The 27,104-nt window shown below is 44.2% G+C and overlaps 3 protein-coding genes across 9 annotated transcripts; 1 reads left to right on the top strand and 2 right to left on the bottom strand.

Moving 5' to 3' along the window:
- Nucleotides 1–1,530: 1,530 nt before the first annotated feature.
- LOC114616816 (probable N-acetyltransferase CML1) lies at nt 1,531–8,395 on the bottom strand. 2 transcript variants are annotated; one of them, XM_028762254.1, is made up of 3 exons: nt 8,280–8,390; nt 7,241–7,474; nt 1,531–3,560 (listed from the first exon to the last, which is right to left on the bottom strand). In XM_028762254.1, the coding sequence occupies exons 2-3, from the start codon at nt 7,348–7,350 to the stop codon at nt 2,819–2,821; spliced, it is 852 nt and encodes a 283-aa protein (XP_028618087.1). In that variant the 5' UTR covers nt 7,351–7,474; nt 8,280–8,390; the 3' UTR covers nt 1,531–2,818. The 2 variants fall into 2 exon arrangements, with proteins under 2 accessions (XP_028618087.1, XP_028618088.1); XM_028762255.1 differs by lacking the exon at nt 7,241–7,474 and having other exon boundaries at nt 8,280–8,395.
- Nucleotides 8,055–21,461, top strand: Tprkb (TP53RK binding protein). Of its 5 annotated transcripts, XM_028762256.1 has the most exons (9): nt 8,055–8,109; nt 8,224–8,532; nt 12,871–12,964; nt 13,132–13,196; nt 14,002–14,260; nt 15,365–15,527; nt 18,818–18,940; nt 20,400–20,576; nt 21,351–21,461. In XM_028762256.1, the coding sequence occupies exons 5-9, from the start codon at nt 14,229–14,231 to the stop codon at nt 21,435–21,437; spliced, it is 582 nt and encodes a 193-aa protein (XP_028618089.1). In that variant the 5' UTR covers nt 8,055–8,109; nt 8,224–8,532; nt 12,871–12,964; nt 13,132–13,196; nt 14,002–14,228; the 3' UTR covers nt 21,438–21,461. The 5 variants fall into 5 exon arrangements, with proteins under 5 accessions (XP_028618089.1, XP_028618091.1, XP_028618090.1 ...); XM_028762258.1 differs by lacking the exons at nt 8,055–8,109; nt 14,002–14,260; XM_028762257.1 differs by lacking the exons at nt 8,055–8,109; nt 14,002–14,260 and having other exon boundaries at nt 13,132–13,357.
- Nucleotides 21,462–24,679: 3,218 nt separating this feature from the next.
- LOC114616931 (putative N-acetyltransferase 8B) lies at nt 24,680–26,285 on the bottom strand. Of its 2 annotated transcripts, none has more exons than XM_028762454.1 (2): nt 26,110–26,285; nt 24,680–25,556 (listed from the first exon to the last, which is right to left on the bottom strand). In XM_028762454.1, the coding sequence occupies exons 1-2, from the start codon at nt 26,124–26,126 to the stop codon at nt 24,833–24,835; spliced, it is 741 nt and encodes a 246-aa protein (XP_028618287.1). In that variant the 5' UTR covers nt 26,127–26,285; the 3' UTR covers nt 24,680–24,832. The 2 variants fall into 2 exon arrangements, with proteins under 2 accessions (XP_028618287.1, XP_028618288.1); XM_028762455.1 differs by having other exon boundaries at nt 26,014–26,284.
- Between the last annotated feature and the right edge of the window lie 819 nt (nt 26,286–27,104).

Below are 27,104 nucleotides of genomic sequence, written 5' to 3'. Positions count from 1 at the left end.
CTGAGAAGGCTCTGAAAGAGGGACCCCTGCAGGCTCCCAGGCAGCTCGGACACTGGTCAGGAGATTGTCTCTTAAGACCTTGGGCTAGATGGGCTGGGAAGAGATGAGTTCTGGGTAGGTGGTCTCTGGATTTCTCTCAACAGAGCCCCAGACTAGGTCTGACTTGGATCTTAGCAAGGTGCTGAGCTGAAGGACAGTAGCTATGGATGAACTGGGTTCACCTGGAAAGAAGGCTAGAAATGAAAAAGAGACGAAGGGGAGAGAGAAACATGGTGCCAAGACAAAGTTCTCTGATCAAGGCTCTAAGTTTAATATTCAGCTCTTGTGTATATAGGGAAAGCCCCACGGAACCCATCCTTTGTTTCAGCTAGATTATGGGATTATGTCACAAGTCAAGGTCAGCAGGCAGCCTATTCTTCCAAGTTCATGTAGGAATTTACATGTGCAGCCAGGGTGGGTAACTCCACCTAGGTCACTAGGTCTTTCTGGCCTGCTCAAGGCTGGGGAAGGGCACAGCTGAGCAGTCCGGAGCTGGCTGAAGGACAGTGGCTATAGCAAGTTTCTTCTCCCTGCAGTAGGGATGGACACCTTGACAAGTAGAATCTAACATGCTGTTCTTTGTCTCCTAGAGTAGAGTGGGTGGAAGAACCTACCTGAGAAGTCCTGGGGTTTAGGTCCAGGGGCGGCTCCTATACAGAGGCTCCCCTCAGGCATAGTTCTGTATGTATGTAGGTGGTCACAGACCAGAGTCTTCTTTCTCCCAGAGGTCCAGTGAAACACGTGTTTTTGGCTATCATGAACATCTGCTAATTTGTATTCTAGCAGTGCATGGTCATGTTTTGGGGGTAGAGGACACTCTACAGTTCCATAAAGTGTGGTATAGAGAGCATTCCCATTGCCACGGAGCTACCGTGCTGAGACCAGGCTGGCTGAATTACGTTAAAATTAATGTATTTAAAAACAAAGATGTCCAACCTGGAAGGCCTTTCTGGAGGGGTAGGAAAGAAAATATTCATGGTTGAACAGGGAATACCCCAGTGGGATGCCATCACTGCATTTAAATAGCAGTATTCCAGACTTAATGAAACTTCACCCTGTCATACTACCTGCAGCTACCCATCCCATGCTTCTGCAGTCTGTGATGAAGGATAGCATTCACCTTGATCTATCCATGGAGCCTACCAAACTGTGTGAAGCAATGTGAAGCAAAGCAGCAAGAGACTCATATCTTCATGAGTGTGCATTAAGTGTCCTACTTAAGAGATCAAGGTAGGATTCCAAAGTCCCCATAATCTAGGAAGTAGGCAGTAACCCTCTGGGTGACCACATCACAAGAGGACACCAAGGATCTGAAGATTGCTAGTGTGTAGCTTGTGAGCATTGGTAACTCTTAAGGATTACAAAGATCTCCAAAGAGCAGAGGACACATCTACAATGACAAGTATTATAAGGCTTTTCTTGCAGAAACATGAACAGATATTTCAGATTGGACACTGACAGACCAGATAACTTATACCAGCCAAGTCTTGCTTAGTTGAATTAGTGAGTTTATTGAGGTGTGTATAGGAATACCAGCAAGGAGTTACTTACAGGATGATTCAAAGACAACTTCATCACTGAAAAGTCACAGGCATGACTCAAAATACATTCATCCTGGAGCCTTGCACCACTTGCAAGCACCTCTGAAGGTGAGCCTCTTTTCCCCAGCAGTTGCTGCTAACAGAACCTTGGGGTGGGCCTCAGTGGATTCTTTAAGTTTCAGGTGCTTCCTGATCTGGTAAGTTGTCTTACCTCTTGGGCCTGTTTCACTTACTGCACAAGTCTCATGAGCTTTCAGAAAATACCTATTTCCTAGGAAATGAAACACTATTTTCTGAAAGGAGCTTGCTACAGAGAACACTGCTGTAAGAGAAAGTGATAAAGACACAGTTTTTTCTAATTTCCAAATAAGGAGTCTTTAGTGACTATGTACACTACTTCTGAGGAGTCAGAGCTCTTCTATGTGAGGATAACAGGGCTCTTGGGTCCCAAACACAGGCGGTGGTAGTTAGAAATGTACTTTTACTTAAGCCGGGGGTAAATGAGCTTTCTTAGTATTTTGTATAACTTTGCATGCCTTTTTAGTGAAGATCTCCACTCTGAGGATGTGAACACGATCTAAAACAACTCAAGGCCCTGGGATGCTGATCTTTCCCCTCAACAACCCTCTGATACTTGCATCGGTATCCAGCACTGGGGAGCTCCTGTCTTGTTTGTGGGCTGGGCTTAGCTGTAATGATACCTGTGTGAATGAAGCCAGTACAATAAGAAACTCGGTGTATACATGTGTGGAACTATCAAAGAATTAAAAATACAAGTGGACTCAAGGTATCATTCACTAAGTCTGAGAAGGTCAGTGACCACAGGTCAAAGTTCATGGCTTCCTAGAACACAGGAACAGAGAGAGAAACCTTCATGTTCACTTCCCATGTTTACATTTAACCAATTAGGTGTCCTGGGGCTAGATGAGTTGCCCTCTCCAGCCCTACAGAAACTTCTGATCCACACTCAAAAGTGAAACACATGCATTAGTATTTTGCACGATTTCCCCAACAGTAATATGGGGCTAGGAATATGAAACACAGGCACCCTAGACAACTAGAATATAGCAGAAGCTCCAAACCCCACCCAGCAATCACATGCATTAGAATCTGGTGAGCTCCAGCAAGAAGCTTTTATTGTTAATCACACTGACAGGATGGGGTTTTACTGGTTCCTGCAGCAGAATGCAGAGGAGCGTGCATGCTGCACAGGAATATAAGGCCACTGTCCCCATTTCCTAGGCAGAAGGGAAAGAGTACTTTAATTCAAATGTAGAAATACCCACTAACCTCCAGAACATACTAATGAAGTATTCGCCTGTCTTCTGGAAGCCCATGCCCAGGTAGAGAGTCATAGCACTTTGCTGCAAGGTGCTGGTACCAAGGACAACATCACTGTAGCCCTGGTCCCGTGCAAACTGGAGGACAGTTCTGACCAGTGCCTTCGCTATCCCCTGTCCTCGATGCTGTGAGGACACAGACAGGCGAAAGAGCTGCAGCTGCTTCCCCCCTAATGGAGAATCCTTGTCTGGCTGAGCAGCCACCATGCCCACCACCTGCCCCCCAGACTCAGCCACCCAGAAGCAGGCGCCATGAACATTCAGGTAAGACTTGGTAATGTCAACCATGTCTGTCTGCAAACACTTGGCCACATACTGCTTCCAGGGCTGTCCAGCAAGGAGCCGCAGGAGTAGGAGCAGAAAGAAGAAGCACACAACAGCCAGCAGCCAGGAACCAGACACCAGGACCAGGGTAAGGGGCACCCCAAGTAAGAGTAGGAGGGTTCGGGGCAGCATAAGCATGTGGCGAAAGGTGGCGGGGATGTGCTCTTCCATGCCCTTGGTGAACACATCCACGACACTTTCATAGTCGCTGTCCTGGTAGTGTCGGATGTGATAAGGAGCCATGGGAGACTTCTGGGCCTCAAATCTCGGCATCCAGGATAGACAGCTAAAGCTGCCTGCACACCTTCCCTGAACCCTGCAGAAGAGAGAAACCATGTGAGTCTCCTGAACTTCCCTTTCCTAACCTCCCAGGACTCATGTAGGCCCTGTTCAAAGGTGTATTTTTCTGCTGTCACCATAAAGGAAGCAGGACACTAACACTGAAAAGAAGTATTGTGTTAGTAGGACTTGATTACTCCCTGCCTCCTCCCCTTTTAGCCTCTAGCCACTGTGCCGTGTCTCTCTACTCTGAGCAGGTATGTCTTTATCAGTAGATTAGGAAAAAGGACATTTGGTTTTAAAGGTCTGGGCTGTTCCCTCGTTACTCAGTAACAGGCTCTTTGGTCTTTGGCACTGAGATGGCACCTTTGTGCAGGAAGATGTGATGTCTCAAGAACTGTGTTTCCTAGTCACAGTCCTTGCATCACAGAGCTGTTTCCAAGCTCAAGTCCCAGCAAAGCCTCTTTCCCCCGACTAGAAAGACTTGATGTGGGGAAGGCAAAGGGTTAACCCCAAACACTCACCCTTAAATACTGTGTAATACAAGCCCCAACCTTGCCTCTCTTCCTCTTACCTGGTACCACAGAGTCAGAAGTGTCTGAATAGTTCCCACTCCTGAGTAGCATTAAGTAGAAACTGCTGACACCTGCCTTCCCTCTGGGCAGTAGACTTTGGAAGGATATCTTTGGATGGGTCCAGAATAATTGTAAACCAAAGGCCAAGAACTGGACTGTGAAGGTGGCACACATCCATTTTCCTTGTGACCCCATGGACTACACTGGACAAGCACGCTCTGGAATGTTACACTCCACCCTTTTGAAGCCCACCATCTTCTTCCTGTTTCCTTCTTATTTTTCTCCAATTCCCAGCTTGGTTATCTGAATGCACCGGCTAAGACAGTGTTTCTTAACCTGGGGGTCAAATAATCCTTTTACAGGGGCCATCCAAGACCCTCGGACATGTCAGGCATTTACATTATGATTAATAATAGTAGCACAATTACAGTTATGTTTGGGGGTCACATCAGGAGAAACTGTATTAAAGGTTTGAGAACCACTGGGGTTAGGAGGATGCTGGGATTTGGTCACTGGCTGTGTGCTCACACGTCCTGCCTCAGTAAGGGCCTTTATAGCAGGGTTCATCCCTGCCTCAGCTGTAGCTGCCCCTACTAACATGGATCTGTAGTCCACTCTGACACCCCCCCCTCCTTAGCCATAGCATGAAGGACACAACTGTTGTGTCTCATGAGCCCCTTTCCGTCTCAGTAGATCTGCTTTCCAAATAACAGTCCCCAGGCAGGGCAGCTGCTGGAGTTGAGCCATGCGCACATCAAGAAATCTCACACCAGCCGACTTCAGCATCACTTTATCGACATGGCCAAGAGTGGCTTAGCTGGCTCTCTTCTCCACATAAACATCAGAGATTTTATTTAAAGAAAGTATGAGAATATTTTTTGTATGGACAAAATGGGAGTATTTTATTATTATTATTATTATTATTATTTTAAGATAGGGTCTGTCTATAGCTACCTAGCTCAACTGAAACTCACTATAATAGATCAGGGTGGCCTCAAACTCAGATCCACCTGCTTCTGCTTCCCCAGTGCTGCAATTAAATGCACTGCCACCGTGCCCAGTGAAAGGGAGTATTTTAGATCATGAAGGATTTTTGTATGGTAAAATAGGATTTTGCCTTGAACAAAATAACTAGATTTTTTTCCCAAATGAAAGCAAAAAAAAAAAAAAAAAAAATGAGGGTAAACCCAGCAAGCTGAAGTGAGTGGCAAACGGGAGGACACAAAGTCTTTGGGGACAAGCTAGGATGGTATAGACCTGAGCTGTTACACCCACACAACCTAAAAGCCAGCAGTTTAAAACAGCAAGTTCTTGTAGGACTGGAAGATATTAATCTACTCTCAGCATTTGCAAAAATACTTAAAAACAAAATATTTTAATTAATAACTTATGCTTTTTGTTAAGTTTGTCAGAAATTTAACTACTTAGGACACGCAGTCTTAAGCTGATGTTCACTTAATCTAATTTGTTTATAGTAACGTCTTTAAATAACCACTTTTATAAATAACTTTTCCCAGGTAAATTTAATACCCTATGCATCTGTGTGCAGCAATCTATGTTCGAACTTGTTTGTAGTTAAAGACATTTAATTCATACAGAATGATCGACACATGCTCTTTTATGCAGAAGTCATTATGGCCAATATAATTTTTTGATATCTCTACTATTTTTAACCAGCACCATCCAGAATTAAAAGCAAAACCAAATCACAATCAGTACTGTTACTTAAAATCTCAGTCTGTATGCCTTCACCTTGACAAGAGACATACCTTATTGCTGTATATATAATTCACTTATTACATCTGTGCATAATCATTAACACTGTTCCCCATTATGGGTCTAAAGTTTATTTTTAAATAGTGCTGTAGACCTTTTGCCCTACCCAACCAAAGAGCCTAAATTTTGCTTCAAAAACAAAACTAGGCAGATTGCTAAATAATGGGAGAGGCACTTTAATGTAATTCTTCCATGTGGTGACAGAAACTGTTGTTGGATATATACATATATACATATACATATACATATACATATACATATACATATACATACGCCCTTTGTATTCTATAAGCTTCCTAAAACACAGCAGGCTAGGAAGCACTTTGAAAACTGTTTTTCTCCAAATCAGAATTGTTAATGCTACTAACCTTTCCTAGGCATGTGTTCATGAGCTCCTAACTCTCAACTATTCTCTTTAAGCAATGACAATTCAACATTCTCTAATAGTGTACATTCTGAGCAATGCTTCCTAACGATTAAAAGGCATTACATATTGAGATTTAAAAACATAAGTAGTTAGATTTAAAAGCATCTATAGACATTTGCTTAATTTTTAATTTTTATTACTATTTTGTGTGTGTGTGTGTGTGTGTGTGCTTGTGCCACGGCTTTTGAGTGGCGATTAGAAGGCAAGCTTGTGGAGCTGGTTCTCTCCTTCCTCCCTAGGTGGGTTCAGGGGATTTTATTCAGGTCTTAGGCTTGCTGGGCTACCTTGATGGATTATATACTTAAATTTTAACACTAGCTTTCCTTAAATATTTGCTCATTAGTTCTGTTTTGTGTTCTCTTTTAAGAATTATATGGCTATTGCCTGCAGACATTCTGCAGAAATACAGCTTCTAATGGACATTTTCATTAGTGATTTTGGAGATGCTAGGACATCACCAACAGGATAAACAAAATGTAAAAAATAGACAAGGTAGGCTCTAGGGTTTATTGGCATTAATTCCTTGACATCTGTCACTCATTCACACCTTCAACACAGAATCAGATCGGCTGGGACAGATCTCATCCCAGGGATGAGAGCCGAGATCAAATCACCACAGCCAAACAATAGTCTCTTCAGAGAACATTCTTCATAGATGTGGAAAGATGTCAAAATCAGAATCAAGTCACACTGGCACGATGTTGCTTGTCTGCAATTCCAGCACTGTGGAAGCTGAAACAGAAAGGCTGACAACTGCAGGACAGTCTGGCCCTCAGGAGTACGACTGGACTCACTGTGACACACTTTCCAAAAAGAACACTGAGAAGTTAAAGAGAAATTGTTTTTATACATGGTTACCTAACACTGTTTTCTAACTTTGGTTCAGGCTTTTATTGTTAATATTTGTTTCAGAACAAAGCATATTTCAGAAATTCTCACCCCAAGTCATGGCTGTTCCTGTTACATATGGTATGTTCTGAGGTACATCTTTTTGTGCCAGGGAATTCTCTTACAAGTAAGAAGTCATTCTGACAATCAACCAGATGCATGGTGTCAGGATGTCATCTTTCATATGACACAGATCTCAGCATCGCTATTGACAGTGAAGAATGATAGGGGACAGATAGGGGTACTTTCATATTCTGTATTATGAAGACACACTTGTACTCCACACTGAGGAAAGGAAACACAAAAATGGACTTATTGTTAGCTTAGCAGGGCCACCCTCTCATTTGTTTTGAGTTAACCTCCCAGGAGCCTCTGAAGGAGTATAAGGTTGGCATCAGTAGAAATTAATTAGACTGAGTTTCAACATGTCTGGGTCCAAACAGCTGAGGAAACAGCTGAGGAAAGATCGCAGAAAGTAACAAAACAAGAACACACCATTATACTAGAAGTGTAGTCAGACTGACCACCTGACAGAGAGGAGCTCCAGGATTACTGGCTGTCTTTGCCTATGGCCCTATCTCCTCCTTACATAATCTGCTGAGTGAAGATGGTATGAAATACATGTCTTTAGGGTAATTAATCTACTTTCTCAGACTGGTGGCTCTCTCTGGATAAACTGTAATTTTAAGATTCAAGCCCTTTATTCACTGGGTTCTCTGATCCCATCTCATTATCTTGGTGGCCATCCTTCCCCACCAGCAGTAACCTGGTCTTGCACAATTCCCTGAGGCTGATGGCTTTTGAGGACTTGATCCCAGCATCACGTCCTTCTGTCTGCTCAAGAAATTTGCCTCTTTCCTGTCACAGCTGTAGGAGTCCACGTGTCTCAAATCTCCAAGCACAGGAAGAGCTACTTCAAGGTAACCTACCACGCCACATCCCCGTTTCCACTCGAGAGCACATTCGGTAAACTGAGTCTCAAAAGCTCTGATAAACTGTGACTCTCGTCCTGGTGAATACTTTCCTTTTCACAGGAAAAGGGCGTTCAACACAGGCTAAGTAAGAACAGAGCTGACACTCAACACCATACCTCAGCTTCTAGGCCCGACCTGTGGAGTCCTTTCCACCTCCAGGACAAAGTAGAAGTAGTTCTCCTGTGCTCCGCCAGCAGCAGCTAGCAGGAGTAGGAGGCGGCTGAACTTCATATAAACATAGCCTGGAACACGCCCACCGGAAACAGGGTGCCTCAGAGCCTGTCCACCTGATCAAACATTAAGCACTTCCGGAAGTAGAGAGCTTCGTTTCCAAGGGGACGGTCTTCTGAAGCGGACATGAGACTGAGGGTGAGTTCCGTCCTGTAGCTCTTTCCCTGCGGACAGTTTTGTGAGCGAAGTGTACGTGTCTTTGCCAGTGTTTGTCGCGAGCCCTCCCAGGCCGCGAGTGGAGAGCGACATAGTCTCAGGAGCGCGGCTCGGGACGGAAGGCCTCTCGGCTGCGCGCACCGGGGCGCCCCCTGCAGGCGATGCCCGAGACTGAGCAGGAGTAGCCGCGTGCGGACCGCTGAGCCTGGCCCAGCGCTGGGCGAGAGTTGCCCCAACCCCCGGCTTTCCAGGGCCAGCTGCCTCGGCGGGAGGGACCTAGGCAGGAAGCTCCGAGGACAGGGATGCCCTGTCGGAAAGCCTGACCAACCTAAGCTGAGGACAGGCTACGCTATCTGGGCTGGAGAGGAGTCAGTCAGGGTCCAGACTCTACTTCGCAGGATCCTGTGACATAAAGTTAGGGCTTTAACTTCAGCTCTGACTTGCTCCTGAAGAACCCCGTGACCATCGGGATAGGTTAGAATTGCATTACTGGTGACCAGGGCCGGGATGAGGACGCTGTTAGGGTGTTATTGATAAGGGGTGATGGCAGTGCCTGTGACAAGGATGAGCCAGAATAAATGTGGATATAGAGTCAGAACCTGGGCACTGGACGCGAGAAGTCCAGTTACACTACCTCCTGTTGCTAAAACCACAATACCTCGTGTGTGTGTGTGTGTGTGTGTGTGTGTGATATTTTGTTGTGTTTTCCTAGACAGGATTTCTCTGTGTAGCCCTGGCTGTACTGAACTCACTCTGTAGACAAGGCTGGCCTCAAACTCAGAAATCCGCCTGCCTCTGCCTCAAGCCACAGAGCAGGTCAGGAGGCTAGGCAAACTTGCATTCATAACAGACTCGCTCTGGAGATAGAAGCCATTATTTGATAAAAGTATCACTGGATTAACAAATTTTTGAGTTCAAGGCCCTTATTGCCCCGGAGGTAAATTGTTAACTTTATAGTCACATCAATGGATTAATGATTTTTTTTTTTTTTTGAGTACGAAGTCCTAATCACCTTTTTAATTCCCTACTTGGCCTCACCTTTTAATATCTCACTTTGGGAACTAAATCTCAACGTGACTCTTAGAGGTGTCAAAACAGATCAATACAAGTAATGATTCCAAAGTTTCTGGTCTAAGCAACTCTTTCACTAAACCAGAGCAAACTGTACTGAGGTTTTCTAAAAGCCCCTTTCCCTTACTATTAAAAATAAGACCAGAGTTTTGATTTCAAGCACCCACATTGCATTTCACAAAACTCCAGTTCCATGGAATCCAACACCCTCTTCTGGCTGCCACAGGTACCAGGCAAGAGTGTAGTACACAGACATGCAGGCAAACACTCAGATGCTTAACACACACACAGATACACACACACACACACATGGAACATAGTTTTCTTTCCTGATTGTAAATACTTAAATTTTGTATGATATCTGTAGAAGTTCAGAACATCCACAGTAGAATATTTTAAGAGTAAAATAAAAGTCACCTAATGATCTCAGTACTCAAGATTTCTGCATTTTGTTATGTTTTCTATTAATTTCTATGCATGTTTTTACATGACAGGGTGTACTGATCATGCCTACCATATTCTTTATCAGTTAGATGCTAACATGAAAAAGACTGCGTCAGGCAGGACATTATTTATAAAACTTTTCCTGTAACAGAAACCCTCAGACATAATTCTAGAAAATCAGAGGCAACTTTCTGTTATATTTAAGTTTTGTGGGTTTTTAAAATTTTTTAATATTTATTATTTTATGTGTATGGATGTTTTGCTTATATATGTGTGTGTATGCCACTTGTGTGCCTGGACCAATGGAGGCCAGAAGTGGGCATTGGATCCACTGAGGCTGGAGTTACAGATGGTTATGAGCCATCTTGTGAATGCTGAGTCCTGGTCCTCTGCAAGAGCAGCAAATGTTCTTAATGGCTGAGCCAACTCTCTAGTCATGTGGTTTTTTTGTTTTGTTTCCTGTTTTGTTTGTTTCATATAACCCAGGCTAGTCTGGAACTGGAGTTGTGTAGGTGACTTTTATCTCTTTTCCGATGAAAATGTAACTTTATACACATTTAATAGGATAAATGAGAATAGGCATAAACAAAGAAGAAACTCAGAATAAAGAGTCAGTGCCATTTTGCTTGCAGGGAGGAAGGTGTAAGAACCTGAACAAACTTGGGTGTTGAGGGAGACATTCCAGGACTGCCTCCAAAGGGACTGGGGAATCTGAAGCTAGGATTTAGGTGCCAGAGTTAGTCATTGCCACTGAATGTACTGGTGTAATAGAGGCCAAAGTTCTGTTTGGTATAAGAAGTTTTTCATTAAACATGGAACTGTTTTCCAGAAAGTGATAGGGCAACTTTTGAATTGGCTTCAACTATGCAAATACTAGGAAATCTCAAGTACAAATAACCAGCTCTGCTGATTCAGGCAAGCATAACGCAGAACCGATGTTTTAGGGCTTGTTGTTTGGGTTGTAAGCCATCTCTCCAGCCAACATTTTGGGTTTATAAATGGCGTCAGTTATTATATTTTGGGTTTTATTATATATGTTCACTGTAGCTCTTTTGTTTTTGTTTATTTTTGAGACAGGGTCTCACTGTGTAGCTCTGGCTATTCTGAAACTCACTATGTAGATCAGGCTAGCCTCAAAGATCACCTGCTTCTGCCTTCTGAGTGCTGGAATTAAAGGCATGTGACTTTACTACCTGTTTAGGGGAGAACACTGGGGTGTTTTTATTTGTGTCTGTGATAGTCTTATATCAGGAATAGTTTTGACTTCTTTATTTTCTTTATTTGAAAATCAATCATGAGGTAGAATATGTGGTTGGGACCTCAGACCAGCACGTGTGTATGCTCTTTGGTTGGTGGCTCAGCTTATGTTCACCATAGTTAAGACAATAGTTGACACACATTAAATGAAGATAGTTGGATTTTAATGATAATCATGGTAATTCTTGAAATAATGCTTATATAGAATGAACCAGTATTGATTACACACACCAACCAAGAAAAACAACTATCAAATCCAGTCTACCCTAAGTAGGCTATGGTATGTCTTCTATTACATATTTAAAAATGGATGCTAAAATAATACAAAGAGCACTATACTTCACTTGGAGTAAAAATAGCCTGTCAGCCATTCTAATCAGAATCTTACAAAAGTATCAGGTTTCCAGGAGAGACACTATTCTAGAGTAGTCAGTAAATCTTTTGATAGTTTTACATCTGTAAAACCAGGAACAGACTACATCTTGGAATCTGAAGAAGATAGCCAATCACACCATGACAAGATTCCAGCCATAGTGTAAGATGAAAAGGTCTTCCTTCTGCCGTGTTCCCAGGCTCTAGGGGAGCTTCATGTGTACAGAGTTCAGCTGTGTTCACACGTTTGTGCCATCTGAGCCTTAGAAGTAGGTCTTTGTAAAAGCTTTGTAATTTGCACAAAGATAGAAGTGGGTGTGAATGTAATTGTAACCACATTTCTGGGTGTGTCTACAAGTCCTTCAGTCCAGTAACGTCTGTCCATTGAGTTCACAGAAGTTATGTTGAATGAAGAGGGTTGTTTCTGTCAACAGGACTGTTCTTCACTGATCTGGGTGATCATCTAATGTGGGTATTACTGCGTAGTTCACATCTGGTTTTATACAGTGCTCAGGATTTCTTTTTTACACTTTTAAAGATAAAACCAACATGTCCACGACTATCCTTAGACTTAGCAATTATGTTTGAAGGATCTGTCTCAAATAGTCATCTTCTTAATCTTCTCTCTAAAGCCTGTCTTGAGCACCTTGTGCACCTTATCAGAGAGCTCCAGCCTACAGAATTTTCACCATGTATCTGGGTTACTTCTCTTCCAAATCTCACAGCAGCCAATAAAGTGCTAGCCCAGGCTAGCTGAACAGAAAGACCATCATCGTTTGATTTTAGCCTGAGCCCAATTTTCCTGTCTTGATCCTTAGAGAAAATGACTTCAGGAATCTGTCATTTACTTCCTGGTCTATGTATGGGTCCCTACACCATCATCTGATGTGGGTGTTACTGCATAGTTCACATGGAAGATCCTGCTACTAGCTGCGTCTGGGCTAGCACTCCAGGGACCAAGGCTAGGAGTGCACAGATTTCTTTTGTATATAAACTCAGTCTCATGTATTTCGAAGTACTTTGGATATGGTTTAAGGTAAAAATGTCCAGTTTGAATGATGGGAACAGAAGCATCTGTCAGAATTGCAGGGCTGGCAGGGTTGGTGGAGAGGGTATTTGGGCTTGGATTACCTATATTCAAGAGAAGGTTAAAGACAGATTTTGTTTTGTTCTCAGGCATTTTTCAGCCTGTAAAGACCCATGCTCTGAATCTCCTCCAACCCTGAACTTGAGATCATCCTCTTTTGACCTCCGCTGGACTGGGTTCTAGGTGAGCACTATCACACCTGGTCTTATACAGTGCTCAGGATTGAACTGAGGTTTTGTGCATGCTACTTGAGTACTAACTCAGCCCCTCTTTTCACTATTTTTTATGAGCAGCCTTTACATTATTTGAAGATTTTTATTTTCAATTTATGTGTAAATGTGTGCCTACAGATACATGTGCACATGGAAGCTGGAAGGAAGTGTCTGATCCCTGGGAGCTGGAGTTAGAAGTGGTGGTGAGCTTCCTGAAATCAGTGCTAAGAACCAAACTCAGGTCAAGAACAGCAGACTGTTATTACTGCTTTGACAAATCAACGCTGCAACACTGATTTTGTTTTGTTTGGGGGCTGAGACTGTTGTGCTGAAAAGTGAACACGCCCTTGTACATGCTTGAAGAGTGAGTGATCACTAAGCCATTTTCCCCACCAACATGAGAACTTTTTTAAAAAATATTTTTTAAGATTTATTTATTTATTTTATTTATATGTGTACACTGTAGCTGTCTTTAGACACACCAGAAGAGGGCATCAGATCCCATTATAGATGGTTGTGAGCCACCATGTGGTTGCTGGGAATTGAATTCAGGACCTCTGGAAGAGCAGTCAGTGCTCTTACTGCTGAGCCATTTCTCCATTTGCCACATGACAACTTTTTTAAAAAGTTTTTTAATTTATTCTTCTTTCATATTCTGACTGAAGCTTCCACTCCTTCCAGCCTTCCCCCACCCCCACTTCCCCCTAGATCCATTTCCTCTCATCTCCCCGTAGAAAAGAGCAGGCTTCCCAGGGACATCACCTCAACATGACACAACAAGATACAATAATACTAGGCAGAAACTCTCACATTGAGGCTGGGCAAGGCAACTAGCAGGGCCCAGTAATAGGAAAAGGGTCCCAAGAAGAGTCAGACACACCCACTCCCACTGAACATGACAGCTTTTAGCCCTATTTAGTCACATCAAACCTTGCCATTGGTTGGATAGGTTGTTCTCAACCTTTCAAAAAAGACATCTTGTTTTATCATCATCAAACTTCCAATTAGTTCCTCAAGAAAGAAAACTAGAAATGGACCCGACAGATATGAAGGATGAACAGAGCCTAGCACATTGGCCAAACCAAAGACTCAGTAGACGTTGGTGCTGGCGACATTGCTCAGCAGGAGAGTGTGCTCAGCCTTGGAAAGGCCCCAGCTTCAGTGTCCATCACTGAAAAGAAAACTGATGGTTGAAATTGTTCTTAAAATGTATTTAGTTTTTTGTAATATACAGCATGTCTGCTATCCCCAGGACATCATTCACAAGGTGAGGCCTCGTGCTGAGACAGCCCTACCCTTCCTTTACATCACACTGCAGATGTGAGCCAGCACAGCTGGGGAGGATTACTTAGCAGGTGTATTCTCTTGGTCCATTCCATGTTGAAATATATTTCTAGTAAAGTATGGTATTTGAGCATTATAAATTATTTTTCTTAATATTTGTGGTCAGGCTTTGTTAAAGTATAAATAAAATTGATGAAGAATCCAGGAAGGATATGGTAAATTAAGGTCTCATTACAGCTCTAGGTAATCTGTGATCTGTCATTTCCTGGCATCCTGCATCTGGTTGTCTGTGAGGAGAGTTGTCTTTTGACCATGCACAGAAGCTGCCCATCTTTCCAAGCAGGGCACCAGCCACTTCCTTTGGCCTTTCCCTGGAAATGGGAGAACTAGAAACAGCTCAACACAGTTAGAAACACACCTTATAGAGATGCCAAAGATGCTCTGGAAACGGACTTTTCTACTTTAGGAATTCTGTAGTTTATGAAATTAATTTGTTAGCTCCAACTGTCAGCCTGACATAGTCCTCAGAGTTACCTGAGCCTTCTGTCAATTGACTGTCAGTTGAGGGATTGTGCAGATCCTGTTGACCCACTGACCTATCTCTGATGGGCTGCCTTGACTCTTGGTTGTTGTGATGTAGAAGGGCTTAGCCCACTATGGGCAGCTCCATTTCCTGGGCAAGTGGTCCTGGACTGTATTGCAAATCTAATTAGTTACACAGAAGCCAGCAACTGAGTGAGCAAACAGTGTTCCTTTGTGGTTCTGAATTCCTGTAATTATAAGCCAGATAAGCCCTTTCCTCCCCTGAGTTGCTTTGGACAGAATATTTCATCACATCAATAGAAATAAAGCTGGAGCGGGAACAGGGAAGCAGAATGCAAGGATTCTGTCAAGACGGTTACATCTGAGTGTGCTTTCATATGCAATTCTAGGGCCTGGAGGGCAGAGGTGGGAGGATGGAAGGACAGAGCAAGTTATAGGACAGCAAGACTGTCGGATAAGAAAGACAGATGAGGAGAAACTGGGTGGGAAAGATGGAGACAATCTTTTACACATAAAAACCTGTTGATCTTTTGGTTTTGTCTAGGAGAGTCCTCCTTGTCTATGAAATGCAGTTATCACAGCAGCTGGACTTGTTTCCTGAGTGCAGGGTAACCCTTCTGTTATTTAAAGATGTAAAAAATGCAGGAGACTTGAGAAAAAAGGCCATGGAAGGATCTATTGATGGCTCATTGATAAACCCCAATGTGGTAAGTACAAAACATGGGAATGAATTAACCAAGGCAGACGTTTAAGAATATGCTCATTTTACCTTATAATTCTTTTATAGTCAGGTAAAAAGCGTTTGCCCAAGTCACACTTGGGCATTTTAAATAACAAATAGAGTCTAAAATGCTGTATCCTGTTGGAAGGGCTATGGCCTAGCTGTGAGCACATGCCTGAGTTTTGTGCTTCTCATACGTGGAGTGTGAATCTGCAGAAGAAGCACAGTGTCTTAGTTACTGTTCTGTTGCTGTAAAGAGACACCATACCCAAGGCAGCTTATGAAAGAAAACACATAATTGGAGGCTGCTTACAGTTTCAGAGGCTAGTCCATGACCACCATAGTGAGGAGTGTAGCAGCAGGCAGGCAGGCAGGCATGTCACTAGGGCAGTAGTAAGAGCTTGCATCTGGCCCATGAGATGGAGGTAAAGAACACAACTGGACATATTGTGGCCTTTGAGATTTCAAAAGCCCATCCCCAGTGACACCTCACACTCCAGTGGCATCAGTAAATCCTCAAAGCCTATCTCCAGTGACACACCTCCTCAAAAGCCACATCTCCTATGATGGCTCTTCTTAGTTCTCAACCTGACTACATCTGGAATGAACTAAACCCCCCAAATGGCTGGGCATACCTATGAGGGGTCTTTGTTTAAGTGAGTCATTTGAAGTGGGAACATCCGCTTCCAATCCAGATCTTGGAAGTGGGGTGATCCTTTCATCCACCTCTAATCTGGGCCATACCTTCGTGTCCTACATAAAGGACATGGAAAATGGAAGCTCACTCAACTGCCTATAAAATAGGTCTCCTATAAAATAAAAAATAAATACTTTACTTCAAGAGAGAAGAACCAGGACACAGTCACAATTAAAGCAAAATCAAATTCCAACTGTGTAAACAACACAGTGTCCAGTATCTGGGAACAACTCTAGATCTTCTGCGCTTCTTCAAAGGGCTTGTGTTACTTCTCCAGCTCTGCCTTCTGTAGCATACACAACTTGTCTTCTAAGTTCAGGCAGCCTCTGTTCACTGCTGCTATTCTTGGGGATCATACTGGCTTCTCCAAAGTGCTGGGATCTCCTGCAACTAGGCCACACCTTCACCAATGGACTTTCCTGGTCTCTCTCAGTGCCAAACCTCAGCTACTCTCCATGACCCCTTCATACCTCCAAAACCAGTACTATCTGGGTGACTCTTGCCCAAGTTCAACTGCCAGCATAAGGTACAACCTTGACTACCTCTGGTACACAGCTTCTGTGTGCTCTCAGGAAGTTCTTCTAAGAAGATTGTACCTCAGTGATACTGGTGTTTTCTTAATTCTTGCTAATTTTTCAGTTCCAGCTAACCAGCATCAGTTATCCCTGTAACTTGAAGATTTCTTCTCAGTGGTGCTGGTCTCTTGTTAATTACAGCTGACTCTGCAATCCCAGCTGATCAGATACAACAGATTCTTTATATAAAAAGCCGTGTAGAGTCTTTGCTTCTCTCTGAAACTTCACAAGCCAGGCCTCCATTGTTCTGTTCTCAACATTCTTATTTCCAGGCTCCCACAGAACAGCTCACCGAACTCTCAGCACTCTGTGTGACGTCTATCCCAAAAGTCGTTCCACAGTCTCCTCCCCAGAACAACATAGCCAGGCCCTTCACAGCAATATTCCACTTTCCTGATACCAACTTCTGTCTTAGGATACAATTGCAATGAAGCACCACGACCAAAGCAACTTGGAAAGGAAAGGGTTTATTTATTTGGTTTACATTTCCATATCACTGTTCATCAAAGAAATCAAAGGAAGTCAGGACAGGAAGTTAAGCAGGACAGGAACCTGGAGGCAGGAGCTGATGGCCATGGAAAACAGTGCTTATTCACTTGCTTCCCATGGCTTGCTCAGCCTGTTTTCTTTACACAGCCCAGGAGCACCAGCCCAGGGGTAGTCCCACCCATACCGGCCTAGACCTTGTCATATCAATCACGAATTAAGAAAATGCTCTACAAGCCTGCCTATATATAGCCTGATCTTACAGAGGCTTCCTCCTCTCCAGTGACTCCACCTTGTATCAAGTTGACATAAAATCTAGCCAGCAGACCTTCCAGTCCTTTCTAAACAACCCACTGACTGAGAACCAAACATTCAAGTATATGGGCCTATGGGGTCCATTCTCATTCAAACCAACACAGTGACAGAGTGGTCAAGAGCATGCAGTAAGGCACCAGGTTCCCACTTACTGTGACTAGGGAAGAAGTGCCCTGTTGTTCTTTGCATTGTGCATATCCCAACAGTCCTGCAAAGGGAGTGCTGTGCATTGTCTCCCTCTGATCGGTAAGACAGCAACTTGCCTGGCTTCCACATGGTAAGCAACAGGGCTGGGATTGAAACCCCACCATCTTTATCCTGGTTACCTCATCTGTTCTGTGAATAATACTGATGTCATTGAGTATGTGGGGATTGAAGAAAACAATGCTGTTGAAATTTAGGTTGTAAAAAAAAATAAAAATAAAAAAAAAAAATTAAAAAAAAAAAAAAGCCGGGTGGTGGTGGTGCACGCCTTTAATCCCAGCACTTGGGAGGCAGAGGCAGGTGGATTTCTGAGTTCGAGGCCAGCCTGGTCTACAGAGTGAGTTCCAGGACAGCTAGGGCTACACAGAGAAACCCTGTCTCGAAAAACCAAAAAAAAAAAAAAAGAAATTTAGGTTGTGGCCTATTCTGTATTAGCCTACAGGAATCATGTAGCTTTAAAGTTATATAAATTTGTGTGTGTGTGTGTGTGTGTGTGTGTGTGTGTGTGTGTGTTGCAACAGCCCTTGAGGTCATAGTTTTTAAATACAGTCCATAAGAATCGTGATACAGGAATCTAAATTTTAGGCTAGAACAAGGAAATAGGCTTCAGGCATGAAAATGACCTTGGGCTAGGACAGGGAAGTTGGCTCAGATACTTTGGTCATCTTGATAAGCCCTTAGAAACAGTGATCATGGGAGTGTTCTCGTAATTAGGTTTAACACCTTGCTTTTTCTTTGACTGTTTGTTGTCTTGCTTGTTCCTTGATTATTTGCATCTATTGTATTGCTAGTTCCTCAACCTAGAACTGACCTTAATACATGCATGTAATCAAAATGGTATAAAAGCAAAAAGGAGGAGGGGGGATGAGATGAGGGTTCTAGGGAGGGGAAATGGGGAAAGGGGATGACATCTGTATTGTACTAAAGTTATCTCAGGAAGGTACAAGGTTGGGGTCACTCCTGATTTTTCTGTGCTAACCTTTGTATTCTCTCTGGTAGATTGTAGATCCATTTCAGATACTTGTGGCAGCGAACAAAGCTGTGCATCTCCACAAACTGGGAAAAATGAAGACAAGAACTCTGTCTACTGAAATTATCTTCAACCTCTCCCCAAATAATAATGTAATGTGGTGACTCTTGGTCTTGTCATCTGCCCCCCCACTCTCCCTGACCCCCACCCCACTCCAGTGTGACACTGAGGACCAGGTTTCTCCAAGTAAGCTGTTAGTACTAAGCCAAAGTAGTTATCTAGAGAGGTCTGGGAAGAAATGTTTAGCACTGCAAACAGCTGTGGAGTTGGTTTCTTGATCAAAGTTTAAACCACGTGGGGCTGGTATCATCTGCCCTTTCAATGTTGTCTTAAGTAGACCCCTTAAGCATTTTTGTTTAAGAAATTGACAGAAACCCACATGCTAAAACCATGAGGTATAGATACATTTTGTGTCACTCTCCATATAAATTTCTTGAGATGGAATCTATTTTTTTCATAGTCAGTACTAGGAACTTTCTGTGACCTATTAGAGCCATTGACACCTGCTCGATCACACAGCACACCACACCACAGCATAGAATTATTCATGGCTTGAAGTCTTCATAAGAATGCTTCCATTTCTCTCTCTCTCTCTCTCTCTCTCTCTCTCTCTCTCTCTCTCTCTCTCTCTCTCTCTCTGTGCGTGTGCGCGTGTGCATGTGTGCACGTGTATCTATATGATTATGGGAGTATGGCTGCCTGAGTGCCAGTGTGCTTGTGGAGGTCTAGAGAATGACCTCAGGTGTTGGTCCTTGCCTTGTTACAGATAATGTTTTGTGTACATTGTATACACCAAGTTCTCTGGCCTGTAGCTTCCTGGGTTGTTCTGTCTCCACCTCCTATCTTGCTGCGGGAACACTGGGATTACGGATGATTGCTGCTGTGCCTGGCTATGCATGGATGCTAGGGAATTGATCACTTGTGTAGCAAGTGCTTTACCTACTGAGCCATCACCCCAGCCCAACAGATCTGTTTAAATGAAAGCTATTGAGGTAATGACATTCTGTGTGTGACACACGGAAATGATGTCTGTACTCTGGTGATGAAATTTCGGTATTATTGCTGCTAATAACCAGCTACTAATATCAAAGGGAAAACTTGAGAAGTCTTTGGCATGAATTAAACCACACTTGGTTACAAAGTTTATAAAAATCAATCAGCATGGCTTCATAACTCATTAATAGAATCATTGGAAGTAATTGAAAAACACCATTCTTGTTTGAGACACAGCTCTGATGACAGAAAAACCAAATACAATCTTGACAATGAACAAGACAAAACTTAGTACCCTAAGATAAGTAACAAGAGGAATACAAATTGTGGTCTGGAAGAGTCACCTGGAGACAGAGGCAGGGGCTTTGTGTGCAAAGCCAAAAAGTCTGGACTGGATCTGGAGGAGCAAAGTGCAAGTGTAAGCAGGGACAGCAGTAGCAGGCGCTAGAAAGGGACGGCTGAAGGGAAAGGTACACTGAGAAACAGGAGGCTGACTTAGCAGGCCAGAGCTAGTCCAGACACAACACTGGCTCAATGTCTTTTGTTTCTTTCTCATAGATTTCAGAGGCTTTGAAGAAATTTGGCATCTCAGAAAGTAACACTTCAGTTCTGGTTGTTTACATTGAAGATGGAAACAAACAAGTGGATCAGGAACACATACTATCTCAGGTGGAAGGCCAACAGGTGCCTTTGGAAAGTCTTCCAGAAATAACACAGCTCTCAGAAGTCAAGAAGGTTTGTAGTGCACACTTTGAAGAGTTCAGCAGATGAACTCTGCCAACGCTGCTTGTTCATCGCTGTTGTATGAATTTTGAACCATTAACATTTTAGTTAGCTTACAACATGATGGCATTCATTACATTTATACAAATCCTGTTTCTGCTCTTTCTCATATCTGCCTCCTCTGTTATTCCCAATACCTTTTGAACTTTAGTGCAGGGCTGGAAAGATGGCTCAGCAGTTAAGAGCACTTGCTGTCCTTCCCAAGTACCTGGGACTGATTCCTGGCAGGCTCATAGCCATCTCTGCCTCAACTTCCCCAGGGAAGTCTTCTCCTGGCCTTCATGGGAACTGCATGCATGTAGTACACGTACTACAGGCAAAACACCCATACAAGTAAAGTTCTAAAAAGCTTAAGAAATAGTAACATAGTTTTACAAATTCTTGTAAAGTGTTTGTAAGTGAAAACTCAGATGTGGAATGAAAACTGTAAGAAAAGGGATCTTTTTCAATATTATGTGACTTTATGAAGTTAATAGCTAGATGTAGACTCTTAAAATTGATATAAATAAGGTTTATATGTTCAGGCAACTTGGTTTTTTATATTAATAACTACACTTCAAAAGAATATTTGACATTAGTGACAAATTGCCAACAACTTTGAATACTTTAAACATATTTGTGATTTCAGGTCATTATTGCCATAATAAAATGATAAAGCCGTATGTACATATTTATGTAAGAGCAGCACGTGGACACAGTACTCATAGACTGTCATTCACTTTGCAGATATATAAACTGTCATCACAGGAAGAGAGGATCGGGACACTATTGGATGGTATCATTTGTAGAATGTCAACAAAGGATGTTTTATAAGATGTTTAAAATGTCAACAGAAAATCGCAGTTAATCAGTAGCTTTTCTTTACTGGTTATAAAATTAACACATTCATCACAGGAAGAGGAAGAAGATACCATTACCAGCCCGATTTTTTTTTTTTTTAAGGTTTTACAGGGTCTCTCTGTACAGCCTTGGCTGTCCTGGAACTCACTCTGTAGACCAGGCTGGCCTCGAACTCAGAAATCCACCTGCCTCTGCCTCCCAAGTGCTGGGATTAAAGGCGTGCGCCATCACCGCCCAGCTTTTTTACTTCTTAAAGTTAATTTCTGTCACTGGTTTTGTCATTGTCGTCTACTCTTCTGCTTATATTTCAAGACATTTCATTTTTATACAATTGGAATAAAAAGCGCAAGCACCTAGAGAAGGCTACAGTGCTCAAGGCTCTTCCTCAGTCATCCTTGTCACCCACCTAGTACTTGTGGCTTCTCCACATTGCCCTGTAAGCTCTGGCTTCTGAGCGTTTTATGCATAAGAATCTCTTTAACTCTAAGCCAGGCATGGTGACTCAGTACAGTCTGCTACTCAGGAAGCTGAGGCAGGAGAAAGCCTCAAGTTTGAGGTCAGCCTAAAGTACAATGTCAAATCCTATCTCAAGAAATCAATAGTCATTTAACTCTCTTAGCTACTTATTAGGTGGGTATATCTTTGTGCCCACTTTATACAAGAGACAACTAAAAGAGTATAGCAGTATTAACTGGCCCAGAGTCAGGAAACTAGTATAAAACTATGTGTGATGGTTCCTTTTTCCCCTCACTTTATCTTGTATTTGATTGTATCCATCAAGATAGGCTTAGTCAAGGGTCAGCAATGCTCTGTGAAGAGCCAGATAAGTACTTTGCTCCTCAGAGGCCATCTGGGTCCTGCTGCAGTTACTCAATACCACCTTTGCAGTCTGAAAGCAACCACAGAGGACATAGTGAGTGGCCTTTGTGCAGTAAGCCTTGACTTGAGCAAGTGGTGGGCAGCCCTGGAGTTGAGGTTGTGGACTCTAGAGTTAGTTAGGATACAGTGACAGTCAGGCCCTAAAGCTCACTGGCTCAGTACAGCAGAAGGAAACATTCTGTTATCTTTAAGGCAGTAGGATCAGAGGAAAGCCCACAGCAGTGCTTGAGGAGCCGTCTGCTGGGGGCTTCTCTGCCTGGGCTTTTAGGTTACTGCACAGCTGCACAAAGCTCTGGGGAGGGCAGAGAAGCTGAAAAGCACCTACACAGGAGGGACAGGTATGCTCACTTCTTTTCATTAATACAACTCCAAAAAGGGTGACTCCTTGTTCTTCCTACCAGCACAGTCAGTTCTGCCCCTTCAGTCCCCTCTAGAGCTCCTGCAAAGCTGGGTGCCCTCTCATAGTGAGCTCTGGGGCTGTTCTCTAAGCACCATGTAGTTTGAATACACTTGACCCAGGGAGTGGCACTATTAGGAGTTGTGGCCTTGGTGGAAGTGTGTCACCGTGGGCATGGGCTTTAAGAGACCCTCCTCCTAGCTACATAGAAGTCAGTCTTCTCTTAGCGGCCTTCAGATGAAAATGTACAACTCTCAGCTCCTCCTGCACCGTGACTGCCTGGAGACTGCCATGATCCTACCTTGATGATAATGGACTGAACCGATAAACCTGTAAACCAGCCCCCATTAAATGTTGTCATTATAAGAGTTGCCTTGGTCATTGTGTCTGTCTGCCGCAGTCAAACCCTAACTAAGACATACCCCATACCCAGAATTCCTTTCTGAGTCACACCTCTTGAGTGTTCAGACAAGCCTGCTACATGGAGGGGGCAGAGAATGATGCAGAACAAAGAATAAGTGCCTCTTGCACACTTGCCCAAGATTGCCCGGAATGAAAGAAATCTTGATTCTTCGTCTCACTATTGTGAGGAGGGGTGCATAGTCTCAGTGTTCCTCCCTCATGGGCTGTCACAGGGACCACACTGAGTATGCAGCTGGAATGTTAGCTCAGGGGATGCAGGCTCCTAGGGTGGCACTGCTGGGCTCAATGTGAATGGAGAAGGTCTCACAAAAGCCCAAGGAGGCTGACCTTGGTGACGACAAACAGAAACATACTGCAGTGACCGTCAAGGCCAGCCAGGGTCAAGGGGAGCCGCCTGGCAAGGGAGGGTGAGGCATGTGGTCCTAGTGACCACGTCACCTGCGTTTGCAGTGGCATAGCAAGAGGTCTCTCTCTGTGTAATTTAAATTGGTCAGTGGCAAGGCTTGTCAGCAGGCCAGGACAAGGTTTGGCTTGACTGACCCCTCTGAAGTTAAGCTGTATCAGAGGTGATGCCAGGATGAAACAGGACCCCCAGTAATGACCAAATGTCATAAATTACTGACTTAGGGGTACCTGGGTCTCTGTGATCAGCAGTCTCTAGCCCAGGATGGAAAAGAGCAAACTCCCCCACATCTCAAACAGTATCCCAGTATCACAGAGGAACTGACTGGGAAGGAGGGGCAGCCTTGCATATATCAGCACAGCACCATATCCCATCACAGCCTTGTGTCAGAGGTTTGTAGGATGGCACAATCATGCACAAAGCACCAGAATTTCTGGAGTCTCCTTTGAACTCAGGCTAGATCAGCCTGGATCCCAGGAGTGGCAGCTATAGGATGCTTCCATCCCCATATCCTTTTAGAAATGCAGAGCTCTACGTCAGGCCTACTTAAAGTGATGCTGGCCTGGGAGGTAGCCCACAACAGCAGCTCTACAAGACTGGCCACCATGAGTCATCTTCCCTATAGAATCAGTCAATACTCTGTTCTCACCAACTGCCTACTCCTCTGCCATGACAAAAAAATACCTCTGCTGGTCCTCTTCTCAGTTGTACATCCAGCTCTGGTCTGTGACTCTTCAGATCTTGCAAGTACAGTCTACATTTGTCTCCAAGTCTTGCATGTTTTGCAGGTGATAACCTTTGTTTCTTTCTCCTTTGCCTTAACTTTGGCTGCTCTCAAAGCTCTTGATCCTTGCCCAGTCGGCCTGTTGAAGCTACTAGGCACACAGACATCTGGCACCTCAGCCAACTTAGATGCTTGCACAGGTGAGCTAGGTGAGCCATTCCTCCAGACATGGAGAAACTTCTGAACCTCAGACTCAAGTGAAATACATGCAGTAGTATTTTGCATTTTTTCCCTAATGAAACAATGCTGTTGGGCTCAGTAAAACACAGTCCTTCCAGAAACCCAGAGTGTGGCAGAGCCCATAAACCCCGACTCAGCCGGCACATACGTTAGAATCTGGTGAGCTCCAGCAAGAAGCTTTTATTGTTAATCACACTGACAGGATGGGGTTTTACTGATTCCTGCAGCAGAATGTAGAGGAGTGTGTGTGCTGCACAGGAGCATAAGGTCACAGCCTCCCCCCCACACACCCCCACCTCTTCCTAGGCAGAAGGGAAGGAGTAATTTAGTTGATTAAAGCAAATATCCATTAACCTCCATAACATACTAATGAAGTATTGGCCTGTCTTCTGGAAGCCCATGCCCAGGTAGAGAGTCATAGCACCTTGCTGCAAGATGCTAGTCTCAAGGACAACATCACTGTAGCCCTGGTCCCGTGCAAACTGGAGGACAGTTCTGACCAGTGCCTTTGCTATCCCCTGTCCTCGATGCTGTGAGGACACAGACAGGCGAAAGAGCTGCAGCTGCTTCCTCCCTAATGGAGGATCCTTGACTGGCAGAGCAGCCACTGTACCCACCACCTGTCCCCCAGACTCAGCTACCCAGAAGGAGCCATGAGCATTCAGGTAAGACTTGGTGATGTCAACCATGTCTGTCTGCAAACACTTGGCCACATACTGCTTCCAGGGCTGTCCAGCAAGGAGCCGCAGGAGTAGGAGCAGAAAGAAGAAGCACACAACAGCCAGCAGCCAGGAGCCATACACCAGGACCAGGGTAAGGGGCACCCCAAATAAGAGAAGGAGGGTTCGGGGCAGCAGCAGGACATGGCGAAAGGTGACAGGGATGTACTCTTCTGCGCCCTTGATGAACACATCCACGACACTTTCATAGTCGCTGTCCTGGTAGTGTCGGATGTGATAAGGAGCCATGGGAGACTTCTGGGCCTCAAATCTCGGCATTCGCTTGCCCGCTCTCTTTCCCTGAGTCCTACAGGAGAGAGAAGCCATATGAGTTCCCTGACCTCCCTCCCAACATCCCCAGACCCACATAGGCCCTACTCAAGGGTGTGTCTTCCTGCTGTCACCAGAGGGGGAAGCAGGACACTAACGTTGGGAGAATGTCTGTTAGTAACACCTCTTCACCCTACTAGAAGCTTTCTGTACCTCTTGACACATAAGCACAGCACAGTGCTGCAGATAAATTCCATCGAACAAGCTTTTGTTTATTGTCTGTGGACTAAATATTGCAGGCATTCTGTGTTTCCAAGTGTAATTCTGCACAATCTCCTTCCCAAGGATTATGAAAGTTTAGATTACAGAGTTGGAACAAACAAACCATTTTCTACAGCCCCTCTGCCACCCTCATCCTTGAAGCCCCAGGTAGGTTCTAGGACTCTAGGCCCACACTGGTGCCTTCCCACAGTACTGTACTTGTGTCTTCTTACCTGCTACTACACAACCAAGAGTGTCTGGAATGGCATCAGCTTCTAGTGGCATTCAGTAGAGATAGTCTAGGACTGCCTCACAACTGGGGAACAGACCTGAGTTGGCACTTCATTAGCTGGCTCCTGGATATTTGTTAATCATAAAGTGCAGACTCACAGAGCTGACAGCTCTCTGGTCGGTCATGTTCATTCACCTCTGAACTCTGGGCTAATAATTTGTAGAGAAAAGTAGGATGTAGACAGATTCACCCTCAGGGGAGGTCTGCCACCCTGCTTCCCCCTTCCCTCAGGCTGCAGCATCTCTCTGCCCTTTTTGGAAGGCAGCCTGGTCCCTGCACATGACTGCTCAGAGTGGCCTGATGTTAGCTCTTCCCACAGCAACAAGGTCCTGACCACCAGACTTTTCTCTGTCTATGCTGTTCCTGGTCCTAATAAAATGGATCCTAAGGTTCTTCACATTGCCCTCCTCCCCCTCCTCTTCCTCTCTCTCCATCATCCTTCACTCAGCCGTAGTGTCCCTTTTCATCCCCAATTATGCTCCCGTCCAGATGGTGGGCCCTGGACAGGGGACAGCTGCCAGAGCTCTAGGGGCTGCTGAGAGCTTGCACATCAGCTTCTCACATCAGCTAGCTGAGCTGTTGCTTCCCTAAGACAAGCAAGAAGGACATCTTTCTCTACTGACTGTCTCGGTGGAAGGGATACTCTCTGCCTTTGCCCCAAACCCTGACCTGAAGGCCAATGAGAACCGTGCTATCCCCATTCTTTACCCAGGCCAACTGAAGCCTGGCAAGCAGGTTCTCTGAAAGAGGTAGAGAAGCTACAACAGGATTTTTGAGGGAATTTTGAAGCCAGGGGAGAATGGGACACCGTCACAGCTGTAAAAAAGGACCAGAGAAGATGCTGAGATGTCCAGATGGAAGTAGTGAGGTTTTTCAGAAAGGATACCCAACACCTCAGAATAGGTTGATCTCCTGAGCAGTGATGGGAGGGAAGCTGGGATGCTCCTGAGGCTGGACCATCCTCCGGAAAGGAGGGTCTTTATAGCACTGCCTTGTTATACAGGACCCGAACAGTTAAGTAGTGCAGATACC

The sequence above is a fragment of the Grammomys surdaster genome, unplaced genomic scaffold (assembly GCF_004785775.1).
Source record: "Grammomys surdaster isolate TR1022 unplaced genomic scaffold, NIH_TR_1.0 133, whole genome shotgun sequence".
Lineage (NCBI taxonomy): Eukaryota > Metazoa > Chordata > Mammalia > Rodentia > Muridae > Grammomys > Grammomys surdaster.
Note: the sequence above shows the minus strand (reverse complement) of the source record. Positions and strands in the feature narration are given on the sequence as shown.